The 16,143-nt window shown below is 45.8% G+C and overlaps 2 protein-coding genes across 2 annotated transcripts in view; both read left to right on the top strand.

Annotated features, from left to right (window-relative positions):
• The window catches only part of LOC139204781 (collagen alpha-6(VI) chain-like), a 29,233-nt gene extending 23,062 nt beyond the window's left edge, over positions 1-6,171 (top strand). Inside the window, exons 33-38 of the mRNA XM_070834778.1 lie at positions 94-184; positions 630-1,280; positions 1,436-1,520; positions 3,513-3,673; positions 4,795-4,854; positions 5,999-6,171. Of these exons, the coding sequence (XP_070690879.1) occupies positions 94-184; positions 630-1,280; positions 1,436-1,520; positions 3,513-3,673; positions 4,795-4,854; positions 5,999-6,171 (1,221 nt within the window). The remainder of the gene's footprint in view (positions 1-93; positions 185-629; positions 1,281-1,435; positions 1,521-3,512; positions 3,674-4,794; positions 4,855-5,998) is intronic.
• An 8,186-nt stretch (positions 6,172-14,357) lies between these two features.
• Positions 14,358-16,143, top strand: part of LOC139204780 (collagen alpha-6(VI) chain-like) — a 28,272-nt gene continuing 26,486 nt past the window's right edge. The window contains exons 1-2 of the mRNA XM_070834777.1: positions 14,358-14,973; positions 15,322-15,879. Of these exons, the coding sequence (XP_070690878.1) occupies positions 14,358-14,973; positions 15,322-15,879 (1,174 nt within the window). The remainder of the gene's footprint in view (positions 14,974-15,321; positions 15,880-16,143) is intronic.

Raw genomic sequence — 16,143 nt, 5'->3', positions numbered from 1 at the left:
AACTAGATGTTGCTGTTTCAGTTCTTCAACCAACGCTATTCTCAGCCCCTGAAGAAATGTAATAATTAAACGGTGCCGCTGTTTTTATCTCAGGTTGACGACACAAGAAACGCCATCTTCACCGTGCTGGGGAGGGACGTGGCTGCTGACCTGAGGAAGGTCAAGAACTGCGCCATCTGTTATGGTAGGCTGCACTAACAGATTGATCAAACTCAGAATTGGAGGAGCGTGATCTGACAGTTTCTTACAACTTTCCAAAACTAACAATCTTAACAAGCATGCAGATTTCTGGCTTGGTTTTGCAGAGTGTGGTGATTCAGACTTTTGACAGAAGATGTAGACAGATTATGGACTATTTTCTTTCAGACATAACCTGGGCTTAATCCCAACCTCTTGCCCCCTTGCATGCTAGAAGTCTGGTTTGATTGTCCACTAGTGCAGCCCAACCACATCCAGAGCCCTTCTGTATGTCAGAGTGATTCTCAGCTTGTTAACTCCACCAGAGAGATGGACGAGGCTTCAACCAGGTTTTCTGACTCACTGTGTTGGATCAGAAGCTCCACATAGTTGTAATAAACTATACCGTACGCTTCAGGCTAGTTGGCCTCTTTATTCTGTTGTTTCTTCAGACCCTTGTAGGCGTTCAGAGGAGTGCGCCTTCATCCAGGACGTCCCAAAGCCTCAGGAAGTCAATGTGGACCTGGTCATGGTGGCGGACGGCTCCAGGGAGGTGCCGGCTGACGAGTTCGCCGGCGTCCAACAGCTGCTGAGCTCCGTGGTGGAGCAGCTGGCCGTGAGCCCGCAGCCCCGCGGGGCCGGCAGCCCGGCCCGGGTGGCCGTAGTCCAGCAGAGCGGCACCAAGGTCACCGAGGCTGAGTTTGGCCTGCAGGCCTACCAGACCGCAGAGCTGATGAAGAGGCAGATCCACAACATGCGGCAGCGGGGCGGCTCCTCGGCGCTGGGACACTCGCTGGACTTCGCCCTGAGGGAGGTGCTCCTGAAGGCCGGCCAGCCCCGCAGGAGGAGGGCGGTGCTGGCCGTGGTGGGCACCCGGACGGCCTACGAGGACAGAGCCAGGCTGCGCTACATCTCCCAGAAGGCCAAGTGCGAGGGGGTGGCGTTGTTCGTGGTGACGGTCGGCGATCGCTACAACCGGACGGAGGTGGAGGAGCTGGCCAGTCCGCCTGTACAGCAGCACCTGATCCACGTCAGCAGACTGAAGGCCGACGAGCAGGGCTACACCCAGCGCTTCTTCAGGGTCTTCCTCAGCGCCCTCAGCAGTAAGAGCAGCCTTTAGGTTGAAGTAGATTAACAGTTCGCTTCAGCGTTCTTCTTGTTTTACATCTCCAGATATCACTCAGTTCAAATTCATGGGCAACTTTAAAAACGTCTCTAAACTCCAGTCATGATTGTATCTGTCCTGTGTTTATTCCAGAGGGACTGAACTCGTATCCTCCTCCTTCATTAAAACGGACATGTGACCAGCTGACAGACCAAGATGAAGCACAGATCCTGAACGGGTAACACACACCTGCTAAAGATATTAACAAACCATCTGTCACCACAAATGGAGCATTTACACATTTTTGGCTCATAATTGGTCTGTAGGTGGCTTCAATACGACTTCAAGCCAAATGTCTGCATTCCAAGTACAGTATCAGCTGTTCTGTTATTATGCAATTCTGCTCTGTGATTCCTCAACTGATCCTGCTTTACAAAATCAGCTTAGAGCAGTTGGGGAAATAACGGCAGTGATGAAGATCGTTCACGTGGAGATTGGGGGGTTGAACAACATCTTGAACTGGTTGAAAAGATAATTTCTTACAGGATGTGTCTTAGAAATAATGAGGACAAGTGTACAAAATTCCTCCAGCCCAAATCCTAGCTGCCAAGATGTTTTCACATTTTCTTAGTTTAGCTGTTCACTTATGTTCCCTTTAACTGCCATCTTTACAAAAGCTACAAACTCTAAAGTTAAGAGATAAAATATGCAGATGAAACAGCTCAAATTATATTCTGTTAGTATTTCTGTATTTGGATTTATGTGTTAATCAGCTTGTGTCTTGATCTTTAAAAGAAAATTATGCTTCTTTAAAAACTTGTCTGTAAAATCTGAGTTTCTGCAAATTGATTTACTTATAGAGTAAATCAAAGTAAAATCAGATGAACAAGTTGGAATATGATGCACAAGACACATTTGAGAAATAAACTTTCATTCAAACATTTTCAGCAAACACAGGTCATGTGATCAAATTAGTCGTGTGTGAATTGGCATCTTGTCATTGAGATGTTTTTATGAATTTGTCTACGAGGTTTCTTTGTTTTCTGCCGTGTGGTTGACACTTGGTGTAGATGTCATGTGACATGTGCGAAACATCTGCTTGTTCCACATCCAGCAGACACACAGCAGCATGAACATCTCATTGAAATCGTGTTTCTGTCTACCCGTTAAATTGAAGTACCATGTTGACCCTCTTTCAGCTCTGTTTTTGGTCTCCACCAACTCCTAAAGGATATTTGGCTCAGTTGCTTTTGACTTTTTTTTAAAAATTTTTTTTTATACTATTTATTTAATTTTGTTTGTATACAGACAGCAGGAACAGAGAAAAAACAAAATAAAAATATAATTCTACATACGGGGGCATACACATTATCAGTCAGTTGAGTGAGCATTTTCTTTGTCTTTGAATAATGTCCATTTCCTCCATTTTTGTGCAAAGTCACCTGCTTTGATTCGCAGATGAAAAGTCATTTTCTCCACTGCATGGATCTCCTCCATAATGTCCGTCCAGTGCCCTGTTTTTGGAGCATCACTTTTCATCCAGTTCCTAGTAATGGCCTTCTTATAGGCAACAATCATTATGTTGAAGAGGTACCTGTTTTCTTTCATAATAATTCCTTCTGGGATCCATCCCAGATACAGAACCCGTGGGTCCTTGGGAACCTTATAGTTTAAGATGTTCTCCACAATTCCAATACTGTCCTCCCAGAAAGATTGTAGTTTGGCGCATGACCAGAAAATGTGACTGTGATTGGTATTATTGTTTCCACATTTTCTCCAGCATTTTTGTTGTAGTCCAGTCTGTTTGTTTTTAATTTGTGGCACAAAGAAACGTGTCAGGTTTTTCCAGCCAAACTTTCTCCAGCGTTTGGAGCTCGTAGAGCTGTGTTGTGTTTTCCATAATAAATGCCAATCATCCTCTGAAATTTCAGTCTGTAGTTCAGCTTCCCATTTAGATTTTATAACCAGTGAGGTATTACCATTACAGTTCTGTAGACATGCATACAGTTTAGAGACGGCTTTGGAAGGCATTTCTACAAAGACGTCCATCATCATTTTAACCAGCACATTGCTTTCTGATGATATACCTGTTTTTACCTGTGTATCAAAAAAGTGTCTTAGTTGTAAGTAACGAAACAAATTTGTCAGATGCCTTCGTACGGTCAGAAAGACAGATTTTTACGTGTCCTCTTCTTCACAAATTGGTGAACTTTGGCTGCTGTGTGTCCAGTCAAGGGTCTGCAGAGCCGGAGTGGGAAATGGTCGCGGATGAAGTGGAGGAGAAGTTTCTGGAGCTGACGGGGAGAAAGACACGGAGTAGACAGCCGGATGTCATCCCCACTCTGACCAGAGGGGACGGCCAGAGTTCACGCGCCGGAGTCACCCTCAACGGTAGCCCTCACAGCACTTTGGACACACACTGGAAGCACGTTTCAGGTTTTGTTTGGGGCCAGAGGGGGGAGTTTGTGCCATTCGAGATATGTAGAATATATTTTAAGAAAAAAGGGAAAGTGTTCTGATAAAGTTAGAGATAATGTTTAGTAATGATGACTGCGTCCTCCAAAGTGGCTCATCGTCACTTGTCACAATCCCTTGTTCCATGTCCACACTTAATGCTGTCTAATTGGCCGCACCAGGATTAAATCCCACATAATCGATTTCTGATTTGTTCGCCTGCCATTTCCTGAATACGATCCTGACTGAGGGTTTCATGGCTCCAGGCTATCTAACACAGTATGTTCATGTGTTAGCTGCTCTTTAGTCACCTGTGTTTATTGTCCCTGTATTAGTGAAGCCAAACCAGTTTACTTTGAGTTTAATACTAACAGCTTTAGGCTAACTTTACTAGCACAGGTGTTTGTCAGCCGATAACACGCGGGGCAGCGAGGCTGGAGCGCTCATTGTCTGTAGAATCCAGGCAGCTGATAGATAGATAGGTAGATAGATATCAGCCTCATAAAGGAAAGGTTGGAATGGGGCCATTGTTCTCTGTAGGTGACTACCGGTTACTGGTTGGAGCTCAGGCTGTGCTGACTGGGCTAACGCTAACTTAACCTCAACTTACAGGCAATAAGGTAATGTTAGCACAGTGCTAATGCTAGTTAGCATAGTGTTAGTAGAGCAGGACTAAAGATATTTCACTAGCCATCAAATCCCATGAAAGCACCCAGACCATCAGTGATTTTATCTACTAACAAGTATTTTGTGACTGAGTGTTTTTTTGTGCGTCACAGCCTGATTTGTGTTTTTCCTTTTGTGCCACTGAACTAATGTCGTCCAAAAACACAAGTGAGCCTCGCTGTGGCAACGTGTTCCATCATCAGCATGAACACACACACACACACACACACACTGTAGTCTATTCTGACACTGTCCCACTCACACCGTCCTGCTTCCCCAAACATTCATCCCCTGCTGAAAGTAGTCCAAAACAAGTGCACTATCATGTTGTTTGAGGAAATTACTGCGCCTGCTTTCACCATGACATGATATATCTGACTGTCTCTTCACAGATCCAAAGATCTCTCTGAAGCAGAAGAAGCAGAAGAAGCCGAGCAGCGTCGTCCCCAAAGGTAAAAAGGCTCATTTAGATGAAGTGAGGAACACTCAGCATGACGTGGCTTCTTCTCAACAGCCAGTTCTGCCTCAGGGTCACCGAGAAGCTGTTATTGGCCATTGCCCAATCTTTGTATTATCTATTGTTAGTCAGCTGTGTTTTAACAAAAGGCACAGACGGTCTCATTACAATGATCACATGGTTTATATGTATGTGTACTGCAGTCTGGGTGAATGCTCGATTCTGATTGGCTGCAGGGTGTCCATTATCAAATAATAACGGACTGGATCACTGAGAAGTTCCAGTGAAAAAGTCTGTTTTTAATGCGCGGGCTATATTATTAAATCAGTTACCATAGCAACAGGGGGACAGTCAAAGTCTCTGTTTACAATTTGGTGCAACATGTTAAATATCTCCAACAGTGGGTGTCCTCCTTCAGGTCCTCATTACTCTGATCCCCTCTGAACTCACTGAGACTTTGGCCGTTCTCCATCAGACGGCCGACAAAAAGCAGGATGCAGCCTGAAACTGTTGCGTCCATTTATTCTACAGATTATTCGGTTCCCTCTCCTCAGGACCGTCATGCAGGTTTGACCGCCCCCTGCTGGTCGGAGGACAGTTCACAAATATGATTTGACACTCTAGCCGACTATATTAGAAATATGACTATGTATACTGTAACTTAAATGATGCATCTTAAAATTCATCATCATTAGTTTTTAAAGTAAATTTGGTGTATAAAAACAATGTTTTCATACTAATGTATTAATATCTGAGTGACTTTTCAATTGTTCCAAACTACAGGGGGAGGGTTTGAGCTCAAACTGTCACTCCAGTTATATAAAACCGGTCAGATTATTAATCCCAGTGTAGCTGCAGGCGGTGCAATAATCTGAACTGAACATGACACAACAACACAGGCAATCAGGGAGCAGCTAAACTGACTGACTGCAGACATGCTAACGTCTAGATATCCAACTCAATAAGTAAGGAGAAATGAGAGCGTTCAGTAGCATTATCTGTCGGCAGTGATGGATTATCACTCTGCTTCATAGAATAATAAAAAAAAAAAGATCACGCACTGAGTCTTCGAAGCGTCATGTTAATGAGATGGGTGGTGCGCTGAGTGTAACAGGCTAATCTCTCTGTCCCGTCTTCAGCCTGTTTCCTCAGCCAGGACGCCGGCGGCTGCCAGAACTACACCGTCATGTGGTTCTTTAACAGCGAGTGGGGGAAATGCTCTCGCTTCTGGTACGGCGGCTGCGGTGGAAACGAGAACCGCTTCAAGACGCAGAGGGAGTGTGAGAGCGTCTGTCAGAGGAAGAGTCAATGAGGAGGAGGCGGCGTCCCAGGACGTCGCCAGAACTGCCTCCGAGCACCAAACACGATTCAGGAAAATCTCTGAAGACGCGTCCATGTTGAAGGAAAACCAGCAGGGTGGCGTCACAGAGTCCTGAGGAGCTTTCAGCTACAGCAGAGTCTGTTCCACAAACACCAGGGAACGTTTCAACTGCTCCAAACCTCAGCAGCTGCTCATCAAACACTCATGATGACGCGGCGCCTTCAGGGTTTTTCCTTCAACATGCATATTTTGGTTTCCCAGAAAAGAGTTCCTTATTTTACTGAAATCCCATCAGAGCTTGTTTTCTTCATCTTCACTGATGTTTTGCACGTGAACTTTCTGTTGGACGATGATTCCTTTGTTTTTTTACAGTACCTGACCGATGCTCAACAGGAACTAAACACTTCTTTCAAGAGATTTTTTTGATTTTGATGCAAATAGGTGCTTCTTTTTTTTTTGTTGAAAGAAGATAAATTTACCACAAGTCACTAACCAGATTGTTTTTGGAACAGCTGGCCAAAAATATTTAGTTCCTCTGCAGCATCAGCTATAATTTCATATTTTGTACAAGTTTCTGATTAAAACGTGTATTTCAGATTCAGCATTGTCTGTCAGTGTCCCGTCCTTCAGATCGTTGATCTCCGTCTGCCCACAGCAACAACCTGAGAAAAACAAACGACCATTTGCCTGTTGGAGGGTGGCGTTGACCTCCTGGAGAGTGAAGTCCACATGACATGAATCTTTTGACAGGTAGAATGAAATAATAGTCTATTTTAAGATGACGTCTAACCAAAGCCTCTCCTGCTGCAGAGCTGAGCAGTGCTGTCCTCCGGCCACAAGGTGGAGCCACATCCTGTGATAAGGAGGTGCTGCGGGTGTCCTCACAGTGGAGTCTGTGTGCAAAGAGACCAATATTACTACAGTGAAATGTTGACGTTATAAAACTATATTTACTTTGCAATGATGGTTTTCATACATAAACCATAGTCTGAAACAATGCTATAGATTATTATTATACCATCAGTGTATAATGTAGTAAAGATCAGCTCCACTTCAACCAGCGTCGGTAATAATAGTCCAGTTCTATGATAGAAAACTGTTACTGCTAGAACTGTAGATACTGACCGTCGTCTAAGAGGCTGGACAGCTGGTGGTGCGTTGTCTTTTGTACTGGGTGTATGCCGATTTATTGAAGGCTCCATAGATGAGTCAGTCTGCGTTTTAACTGCTTTATGTTCTAGATGTATGGAAAGGGTCCTAATTAATTATAAAAAGTTAACTATTTTGCAGTTTGAGCAGCTTCACTCGTGAGAACATCAACATTAAACCTTTTTATTAATTTAAATTAAGATTTGCACGGTGAAAGAAAGCTGCCAGCCTTTGGAGGCTCAGCTGACGTTAGACTGTTGGTGTTATTGGAATTATCTGAAATTCATTCACACGTCCAGACACAGTGGGTGTTGGGAGCTAACTGGTGCCAAACCAGCGAGGTGGGAATGTGCCAGTTAGCCGCCATCAGTTACCTCGATTCCGATCAACGCTTCAAATTCAGGCTCCTCTGAGTGAACGGGACCTGCTCCTGGGGAGAGTCTTTAATCCTCCAATTATAATGTGTAAGTTGGGTATTTTATTCTTTACACAGTTTTCATTACCCCGAGGTCAACAACAAGAAAGAAGTGGTTCAGTATTTCCCTGCCTGTATGTGTGTTTCGGGCTTTGAAACCGTATTCAAACTTGTTTTGGGGACAGTTTAAGGTAAACATGTAATTGAATTGCTAAATGAAAATAAAATGTAATTCAAAAGTTTAAGGACTTTATTTCTAAAGGGGAAAAGTTGCATCAGGCCTAAAAATCCTGTATCACAGTAAAATAGTTTCTTGGATTAGTTTGACTGTGTGTGGCGTTCACTAACCGTTTGTTTCACTGTGTTACAGCTGTTTCTGCTCTAATGGAAGTGTAGGGGGTCCCAGCTCCACGAGCCAATGGGAGGACCGAAGGTTTCCAGGAGGGAGGTAGGTCACTTTTATAGTTTTTTCCCTTTGAGAGGGAGGGAAAGGATCCTAAATCATTTAATGCTACTGAAAGATGTTAATGTTTATTTTTTAAATGTCAGAATCCTTTTTATCCTTTGGGAGATGATGCCTCGTTATTAGAAAACTTTCCTCTCCTCCACCGACATGCTTCAAGCCTCTTAATGAACACCAGTCTTTTGGCAGATGAAGGCATGACGGGATGAGTTCACAGCTCCAGTTCTGGACGGGATGAAACTACAGCCATGAGTTCAGGAATTGTTTCTGCAAGAGGAAGAGGGATTTTTTCTGTCCTTGAAACTGTTAAACCAAGACAAGCAGTTAGGACATTGGACAGAAGTCTGATTGGATGGAAGTCAATGAGGAAATGAGGAGACTTCTCTCCTGATTTATCAGCTCAGTGAACAGTTTCTGCTCTCAGTCTCTAGTTTACAGTCTTCTTCAGCACAGCAGGACGTTCATGTAGTCAGTGATGGTCCATTTAGAGGAAGATACACCAGGAAGAGGGTCACTGACCAATCAGAGGAGGGTCCTGACTGAACCTGACCAATCAGAGGAGGGTCCTGACTGAACCTGACCAATCAGAGGAGGGTCCTGACTGAACCCGACCAATCAGAGGAGGGTCCTGACTGAACCCGACCAATCAGAGGAGGGTCCTGTCTGAACCCGACCAATCAGAGGAGGGTCCTGACTGAACCCGACCAATCAGAGGAGGGTCCTGTCTGAACCCGACCAATCAGAGGAGGGTCCTGACTGAACCCGACCAATCAGAGGAGGGTCCTGACTGAACCCGACCAATCAGAGGAGGGTCCTGTCTGAACCCGACCAATCAGAGGAGGGTCCTGACTGAACCCGACCAATCAGAGGAGGGTCCTGTCTGAACCCGACCAATCAGAGGAGGGTCCTGACTGAACCTGACCAATCAGAGGAGGGTCCTGTCTGAACCTGACCAATCAGAGGAGGGTCCTGACTGAACCTGACCAATCAGAGGAGGGTCCTGACTGAACCCGACCAATCAGAGGAGGGTCCTGACTGAACCTGACCAATCAGAGGAGGGTCCTGTCTGAACCTGACCAATCAGAGGAGGGTCCTGTCTGAACCTGACCAATCAGAGGAGGGTCCTGACTGAACCAGCAGCCACAAACCAGCAGGTGACGTCACAGCGGCCACGTCCACAAGTGGACTGTGAGTACGCTCTGATCCACACAGCGTCACCGCAGTAGACCCTCCTCCACCTCACGGCCGGGATGATGCCATCACACTGTGGCCTCGAGTTTCATCTTGGCACCGTGGTTTGAAAGCGGAGAAATCATCTGCTGACTGGAGAAACTTGGCAGAAGCATCATAGATGCTTTTTGTTATTGATGTAGGAATAAAAAATTTGCGTTGGAATTCACTGTAAATCTGGACCACATGAATCTTCAGCCGGTCTCAGATCCTCGGATCCACTCTGAGCTTTAAATCCTCTCCTCTCCTCTCTCACTCCTCTCAGCTGTCACATCAAAACGCACAACGGATCGCTTCAGGCAAACCAGGACCAGATTTGGACTCTTCATCAGCGCCTGCAGCTCTGTGAGGCGACACTCGGACACAGTGATGGTTTCAGTCAAGAGCTGACTGGGGTGAAGCTGGAGGCGTCCATCTGTTTAATTCCAGGCTGAGAGAAGATTATGATGAAACACAACTTTACTGTCCGCCACATGTTTAACTGTGTCACCAAAACACAAAAGAACATTTACCTCTTCAACTTAACTGAATGAAGCCCTGCCACAAACAGAGCGGGAAATTAAGATTAATGGTGTAATGTCAAGAACTGGGAACATTCGTCTGAAACCTCAGAATGAGAGAATGTTCTCGCACTCTGGCCCAGATGTAGATCTCACACACACACACACACACACACAGTGGGGGGGTTTAAAGCAGCTGGCTAACAGGCGGGTACAGACCAGGCAGCGTCCTCCGCTTCTACACCGAAAACATTTAAAAACTTGGTTCAATCTGTGTGTTGTCATCTGACCTAACTAATCACAGACACTGGACTGTCCCACTGTTATCACAGACACCTGAACTAACCACAGACGCTGGACTGTCCCACTGTTATCACAGACATCTGAACTAACCACAGACGCTGGACTGTCCCACTGTTATCACAGACACCTGAACTAACCACAGACGCTGGACTGTCCCACTGTTATCACAGACATCTGAACTAACCACAGACGCTGGACTGTCCCACTGTTATCACAGACACCTGAACTAACCACAGACGCTGGACTGTCCCACTGTTATCACAGACACCTGAACTAACCACAGACGCTGGACTGTCCCACTGTTATCACAGACATCTGAACTAACCACAGACGCTGGACTGTCCCACTGTTATCACAGACACCTGAACTAACCACAGACGCTGGACTGTCCCACTGTTATCACAGACACCTGAACTAACCACAGACGCTGGACTGTCCCACTGTTATCACAGACACCTGAACTAACCACAGACGCTGGACTGTCCCACTGTTATCACAGACACCTGAACTAACCACAGACGCTGGACTGTCCCACTGTTATCACAGACACCTGAACTAACCACAGACACTGGACTGTCCCACTGTTATCACAGACACCTGAACTAACCACAGACACTGGACTGTCCCACTGTTATCACAGACACCTGAACTAACCACAGACATTGGACTGTCCCACTGTTATCGCAGACACCTGAACTAACCACAGACACTGGACTGTCCCACTGTTATCGCAGACACCTGAGCTAACCACAGACGCTGGACTGTCCCACTGTTATCACAGACACCTGAACTAACCACAGACGCTGGACTGTCCCACTGTTATCACAGACACCTGAACTAACCACAGACGCTGGACTGTCCCACTGTTATCACAGACACCTGAACTAACCACAGACGCTGGACTGTCCCACTGTTATCACAGACACCTGAACTAACCACAGACACTGGACTGTCCCACTGTTATCACAGACACCTGAACTAACCACAGACACTGGACTGTCCCACTGTTATCACAGACACCTGAGCTAACCACAGACACTGGACTGTCCCACTGTTATCACAGACACCTGAACTAACCACAGACACTGGACTGTCCCACTGTTATCACAGACACCTGAACTAACCACAGACACTGGACTGTCCCACTGTTATCACAGACACCTGAACTAACCACAGACACTGGACTGTCCCACTGTTATCACAGACACCTGAGCTAACCACAGACGCTGGACTGTCCCACTGTTATCACAGACACCTGAGCTAACCACACACACCTGAACTAACCACACACACCTGAACTAACCACACACCCCTGAGCTAACCACACACACCTGAGCTAACCCCACACACCTGAACTAACCACACACACCTGAGCTAACCACACACACCTGAACTAACCCCACACACCTGAACTAACCCCACACACCTGAGCTAACCACACACACCTGAACTAACCACACACACCTGAACTAACCACACACACCTGAACTAACCACACACACCTGAACTAACCACACACACCTGAACTAACCACACACACCTGAGCTAACCACACACACCTGAACTAACCACACACACCTGAACTAACCACACACACCTGAACTAACCACACACACCTGAGCTAACCACACACACCTGAGCTAACCACACACACCTGAACTAACCACACACACCTGAACTAACCACACACACCTGAGCTAACCACACACACCTGAACTAACCACAGACACCTGAACTAACCACACACACCTGAGCTAACCACACACACCTGAACTAACCACACACACCTGAGCTAACCACACACACCTGAGCTAACCACACACACCTGAGCTAACCACAGACAGTGGGCCCATGTGAAATGGGATTCGTTAAACGTCGCTAAAACAAACCTTTTGAATAGATAATATTATTATCATTCAAATAACGGACTCTCAAACACAAAAAAGTAAACGAGTGAAAGAGTTCATCTACCTGCTGAATGTGGTGGCAGCTGGAGGAGGGGGAGTCTGACGGTTGGGTCCTACCCTTCCTCCCCCTCCTCTTCATCCTCCTCCTTAAACAAGCCTGCAGCTCCCTTCACGACCGTGGGACTCCCGTGTTTGGCTGCAGAGGGAGCAGATGCAGCAGCAGATCTGTAAGTTGTCTTTTTTTTGAGTTCCTTCTGGAAAATTAAAGGGGCTAAACTTGACTTGGCTGACGCACCTTTGGGTCCGCAGATCAGATGTACTGAGGAGAAACCTCTGTCAGGTGCTATTAATGTAAGGGGAGACTTATTTGGGGGTTTTAAAGGTGCTTTTAAAGACTTCTGTCTTCAGTAGGAACTAATAGGCTGAAAGCTGCAGACACAGTCAGAAAGCATTAAGACACTTAAAGACATTGGTCCTTTAAGTGTGATGGGAGCAGCTTCGTTCCAGTTCAGCTGGTCCAGACATCCAAAGCAAAATGCAGAAAGTGAATGAAAACACTTTAGTTAGTTAGTTTAGCTCGATGCAGCTTTAACTGTAGCAAAGATATGATACTGGACAGAGGCGTGCTGAAGCCTGTTAGTCCAAAGTTTTGCCCAAAATTTGGCTTTTAATTCCTGTGTGACAGATTTGTTAACAGAATGAATCATGTCATGAATAAGCACAATAGCATTTTAATTAAAAAAAGCAGGCAGCTCTGCTTTGTGTAACTTGAATGTTGGATGTTAGACTGGAGCCAAGTGAATGTTGAATGAGCGTCTGTTTCTCATTCAAGATTTTAAAGAAAAAGCCCAATGCTTCCAAAGGAAATTAAAAAATGTCTGTTATTAATGTGACAGACGGGGACGGACTGGCCATCGGCAATGCCGGGAGAATTTCCGGCGGCCTGTTGAGCTGATTGGCCGGAGTGTCAGGCCAGACTTAGAAATGCTAAATAATGCAATCCCTCAGAGCTGATGGTCTGATCTCAGTCTGCCATCACACGCTTTTGGTCACATGAATCTAGGCTACACATTGGATGGAGTGCAGTAAAAGGAGAGAAGATCAGGAGGAGCGTGCTGCTGTAAGATTGCAGAAGTCTTCAGGGTGTGGTCGGTATCAGAAACACACACCAGCAGGGCCGTCCTCAGCGCGGCATATCACAGCTACCGTTCCCCGGCTGATGCTGTGTTTACAACGTTTTCTATCCATCGTGCTGTGTAGGAAAGAAGGAGATGTTTACGCATGGAAATAATCTGGAAAATAAAGGGCTCCGGCCTGGGATGTGGAAGTGTCTCCAGTTACCCAGAGTAACCAGCCCATGAGAAACACATGTCCAGTCAGAGCTGTGAGGAAATGTTTGATGCAAACATAGGGCCTAACTCTTGACACTTGGTAGTTTTTAACAATTTGATGTTTTTTCTTAATTATAATTAAAAATATGTTCCTGGCACGAGCAGTAAACAAGCAAAATATTTCAACAAAAACCCTAAAGTAGATTATGGTCTGTTTAGGATGCAGGTAATGTGGAGATTGGCCTGATGTTAGATATCCTGCCTGCACTATTATCCCAGTCCATCCTTGGTCACTGAGATGTGAAGCTGTTGCCATAGCAACACAAAACCTGTGAAACTGTGCAAATTGAGCAGAGGTCATGGCATCCTGTTCAGGCACCATGACTTTCCAGTTTCTAAAAAAAAAAAAAAAAAAAAAAAAAATTTCCAAAAAGAAGTTATCCTCATTTTTAGTATCTTCTTCAGCATGAATTAAGAACAGAATGAAGTCCAAACTAACTCCTGTTGTGGCCTCGTTGTAGGAAGAGAGAGACTGACGAGCCGTCCCAGCATGAAGGGAAGAGCAAGTCTTCTGTTGAGCTTCATCGTAGCAGCGTGTTCCTATGGCGCCGCTGCCGAGGCAACAGGTAGGTGTCTGAACAGGTTTAGTTTTTGAAATGACAGGTACAGTAAATGCTTGGTGTTGATGAGGTTTGAACAATAAGCTACACTGACAAGATCCATTTTAAAGTGAAGTTTTTACCATGTAAACCTCTCGTTTATAAATGAGGACAGAGTAGAAAACATGTTTAGGATTTTAGATATTAATGGTGTACGCCACAACTGATGGAATTGGAGCGACTCTGAGATTTTCCCAGAATACCTTTGTTGGCTCATGTAATGGCGTCCTTTTTCATCCCCTGTCCAGTGTGTGAAAACGCCACCGTGGCCGACATCGTCTTCCTGGTCGATGGCTCCTCCAGCATCGGCTCTGATAACTTTCAGGAGGTCCGGCAGTTTCTCCGCAGCATCATCGACGCCCTCGACATCGGCCCTGACAAAGTTCGGATCGGCTTGGCGCAGTACAGCAATGAACCTCACAAGGAGTTCCTGCTGAAGGACCACATGGACAAGAACTCCCTGCTGGCTGAGGTGGACACTTTCCCCTACCGAACAGGGGGCACAGAGACGGGCAAGGCCATCGACTTTGTCCTGACGCAGTACTTCACCAAAGAGGCGGGGAGCCGAGCCAGCCAACGGGTGCCTCAGATCGTCGTGGTCATCACTGATGGGGACTCCACGGATGATGTGGTAGCACCCGCGCAGCACCTGAGGCAGCAGGGAGTCATAGTGTTTGGTGTCGGGGTGGGAGAAGTCAACCTGAAGGAGCTCCAGTCCGTCGCCAACCGGCCTCCAGAGCGCTTCCTGTTCACCATCGGTAGCTTCCAGGCTCTGCAGATGCTGACCAAGGGTCTGCTGCAAACAGTGTGCGTCTCCATTGATGATCAGAGGCAGGGTAAGGCAAACGAGCAGAGGAAACCCACAGTGAGTGCTTGATGAAAACCTGAAAATACAAGAATTTATGTGTTTCTTTCGAGGTGAAAGGTCACTTGAATTACACAATTTAAATTAGGTCATACAGTTTCCCAGTCTGGGAAGTGCATCCATCCATCAATGTATCTATCCAGCTATCTGTTCATTCATTCATCTGCCAGGACTCTGAGGGCTGGCTGGACAGAAATTGTAAATGTACAGACACTTTAACCATCCAACAACCTCTTTGTTTGGAGAATACGGCCCTGATAATCACTTTACTGTACTGTAATAAAATGTACGTACATTTTTCCTTTCTGTTTTCTTTCAGCCTTGGCGGACAAGTTTGCAGATATTTTCTTCCTGGTGGACAGTAGCGTAGTTCAAGGACAGTTCTCCCTGTTTAAGTCTGACCTCGTCAAACTGATCAATCAAATCAATGTTGGGGCGTCCGCCTACCGTGTCGGTTTGGCCCAGTTTGGTAAAGATACCAGCGTTGAATTCAGGCTTAATACTTTTCAAACTAAACAGGAGATCTTAACCGGCGTCAAGCGTTTCCGCCTGCGCCCACAACCCAACCAACCAACCAACCTGGGCAGTGCTCTGCAGTATGCCTACAATAACTTTTTCTCCAGTGAGGCAGGGGGCCGAGCGCAACAAGGCTCCGAACAGCTGTTGGTCGTTGTGAGTGGAAAAGACTCAGACGATCCTGTGTTTAGGGAGGCTCGTCTGATCAAGTCAGCAGGGATAACTGTTGTAGGGATGGGCGCAGGAGCATCAAGGGTTTTAATAGATGCAATTTCCAGTCCTGGATACGCATTTGATTCTCCCAGAGTCACTCTCGCGAAGAATTCCTTGATAACCGTGATAAACGAGACCATTACTGAAGGTGAGAAACATCATCCATCATTCTTTATCTACCATCTAACCAGTAAATTTATTTCTTGTTTTGGTTTTTTCAGTTAGCATCTGGAAGTAGACATTGTACAGCTGAAAGCATGACATTCTCAACTCTCTGTTACATTCATTCTGGCTTTGAAATGCAGTTATTGAATGCTAATGAATTTGGTGTTATATGTAAAGTAAAAGACATCTTTGTACAAAATTCTTATACTGTCTTTTAACCACAAACGATGAGTGGGTTGGCCTATTA

The sequence above is a fragment of the Pempheris klunzingeri genome, chromosome 8 (genome assembly GCF_042242105.1).
Source record: "Pempheris klunzingeri isolate RE-2024b chromosome 8, fPemKlu1.hap1, whole genome shotgun sequence".
Classification (NCBI taxonomy): domain Eukaryota; kingdom Metazoa; phylum Chordata; class Actinopteri; order Acropomatiformes; family Pempheridae; genus Pempheris; species Pempheris klunzingeri.
Note: the sequence above shows the minus strand (reverse complement) of the source record. Positions and strands in the feature narration are given on the sequence as shown.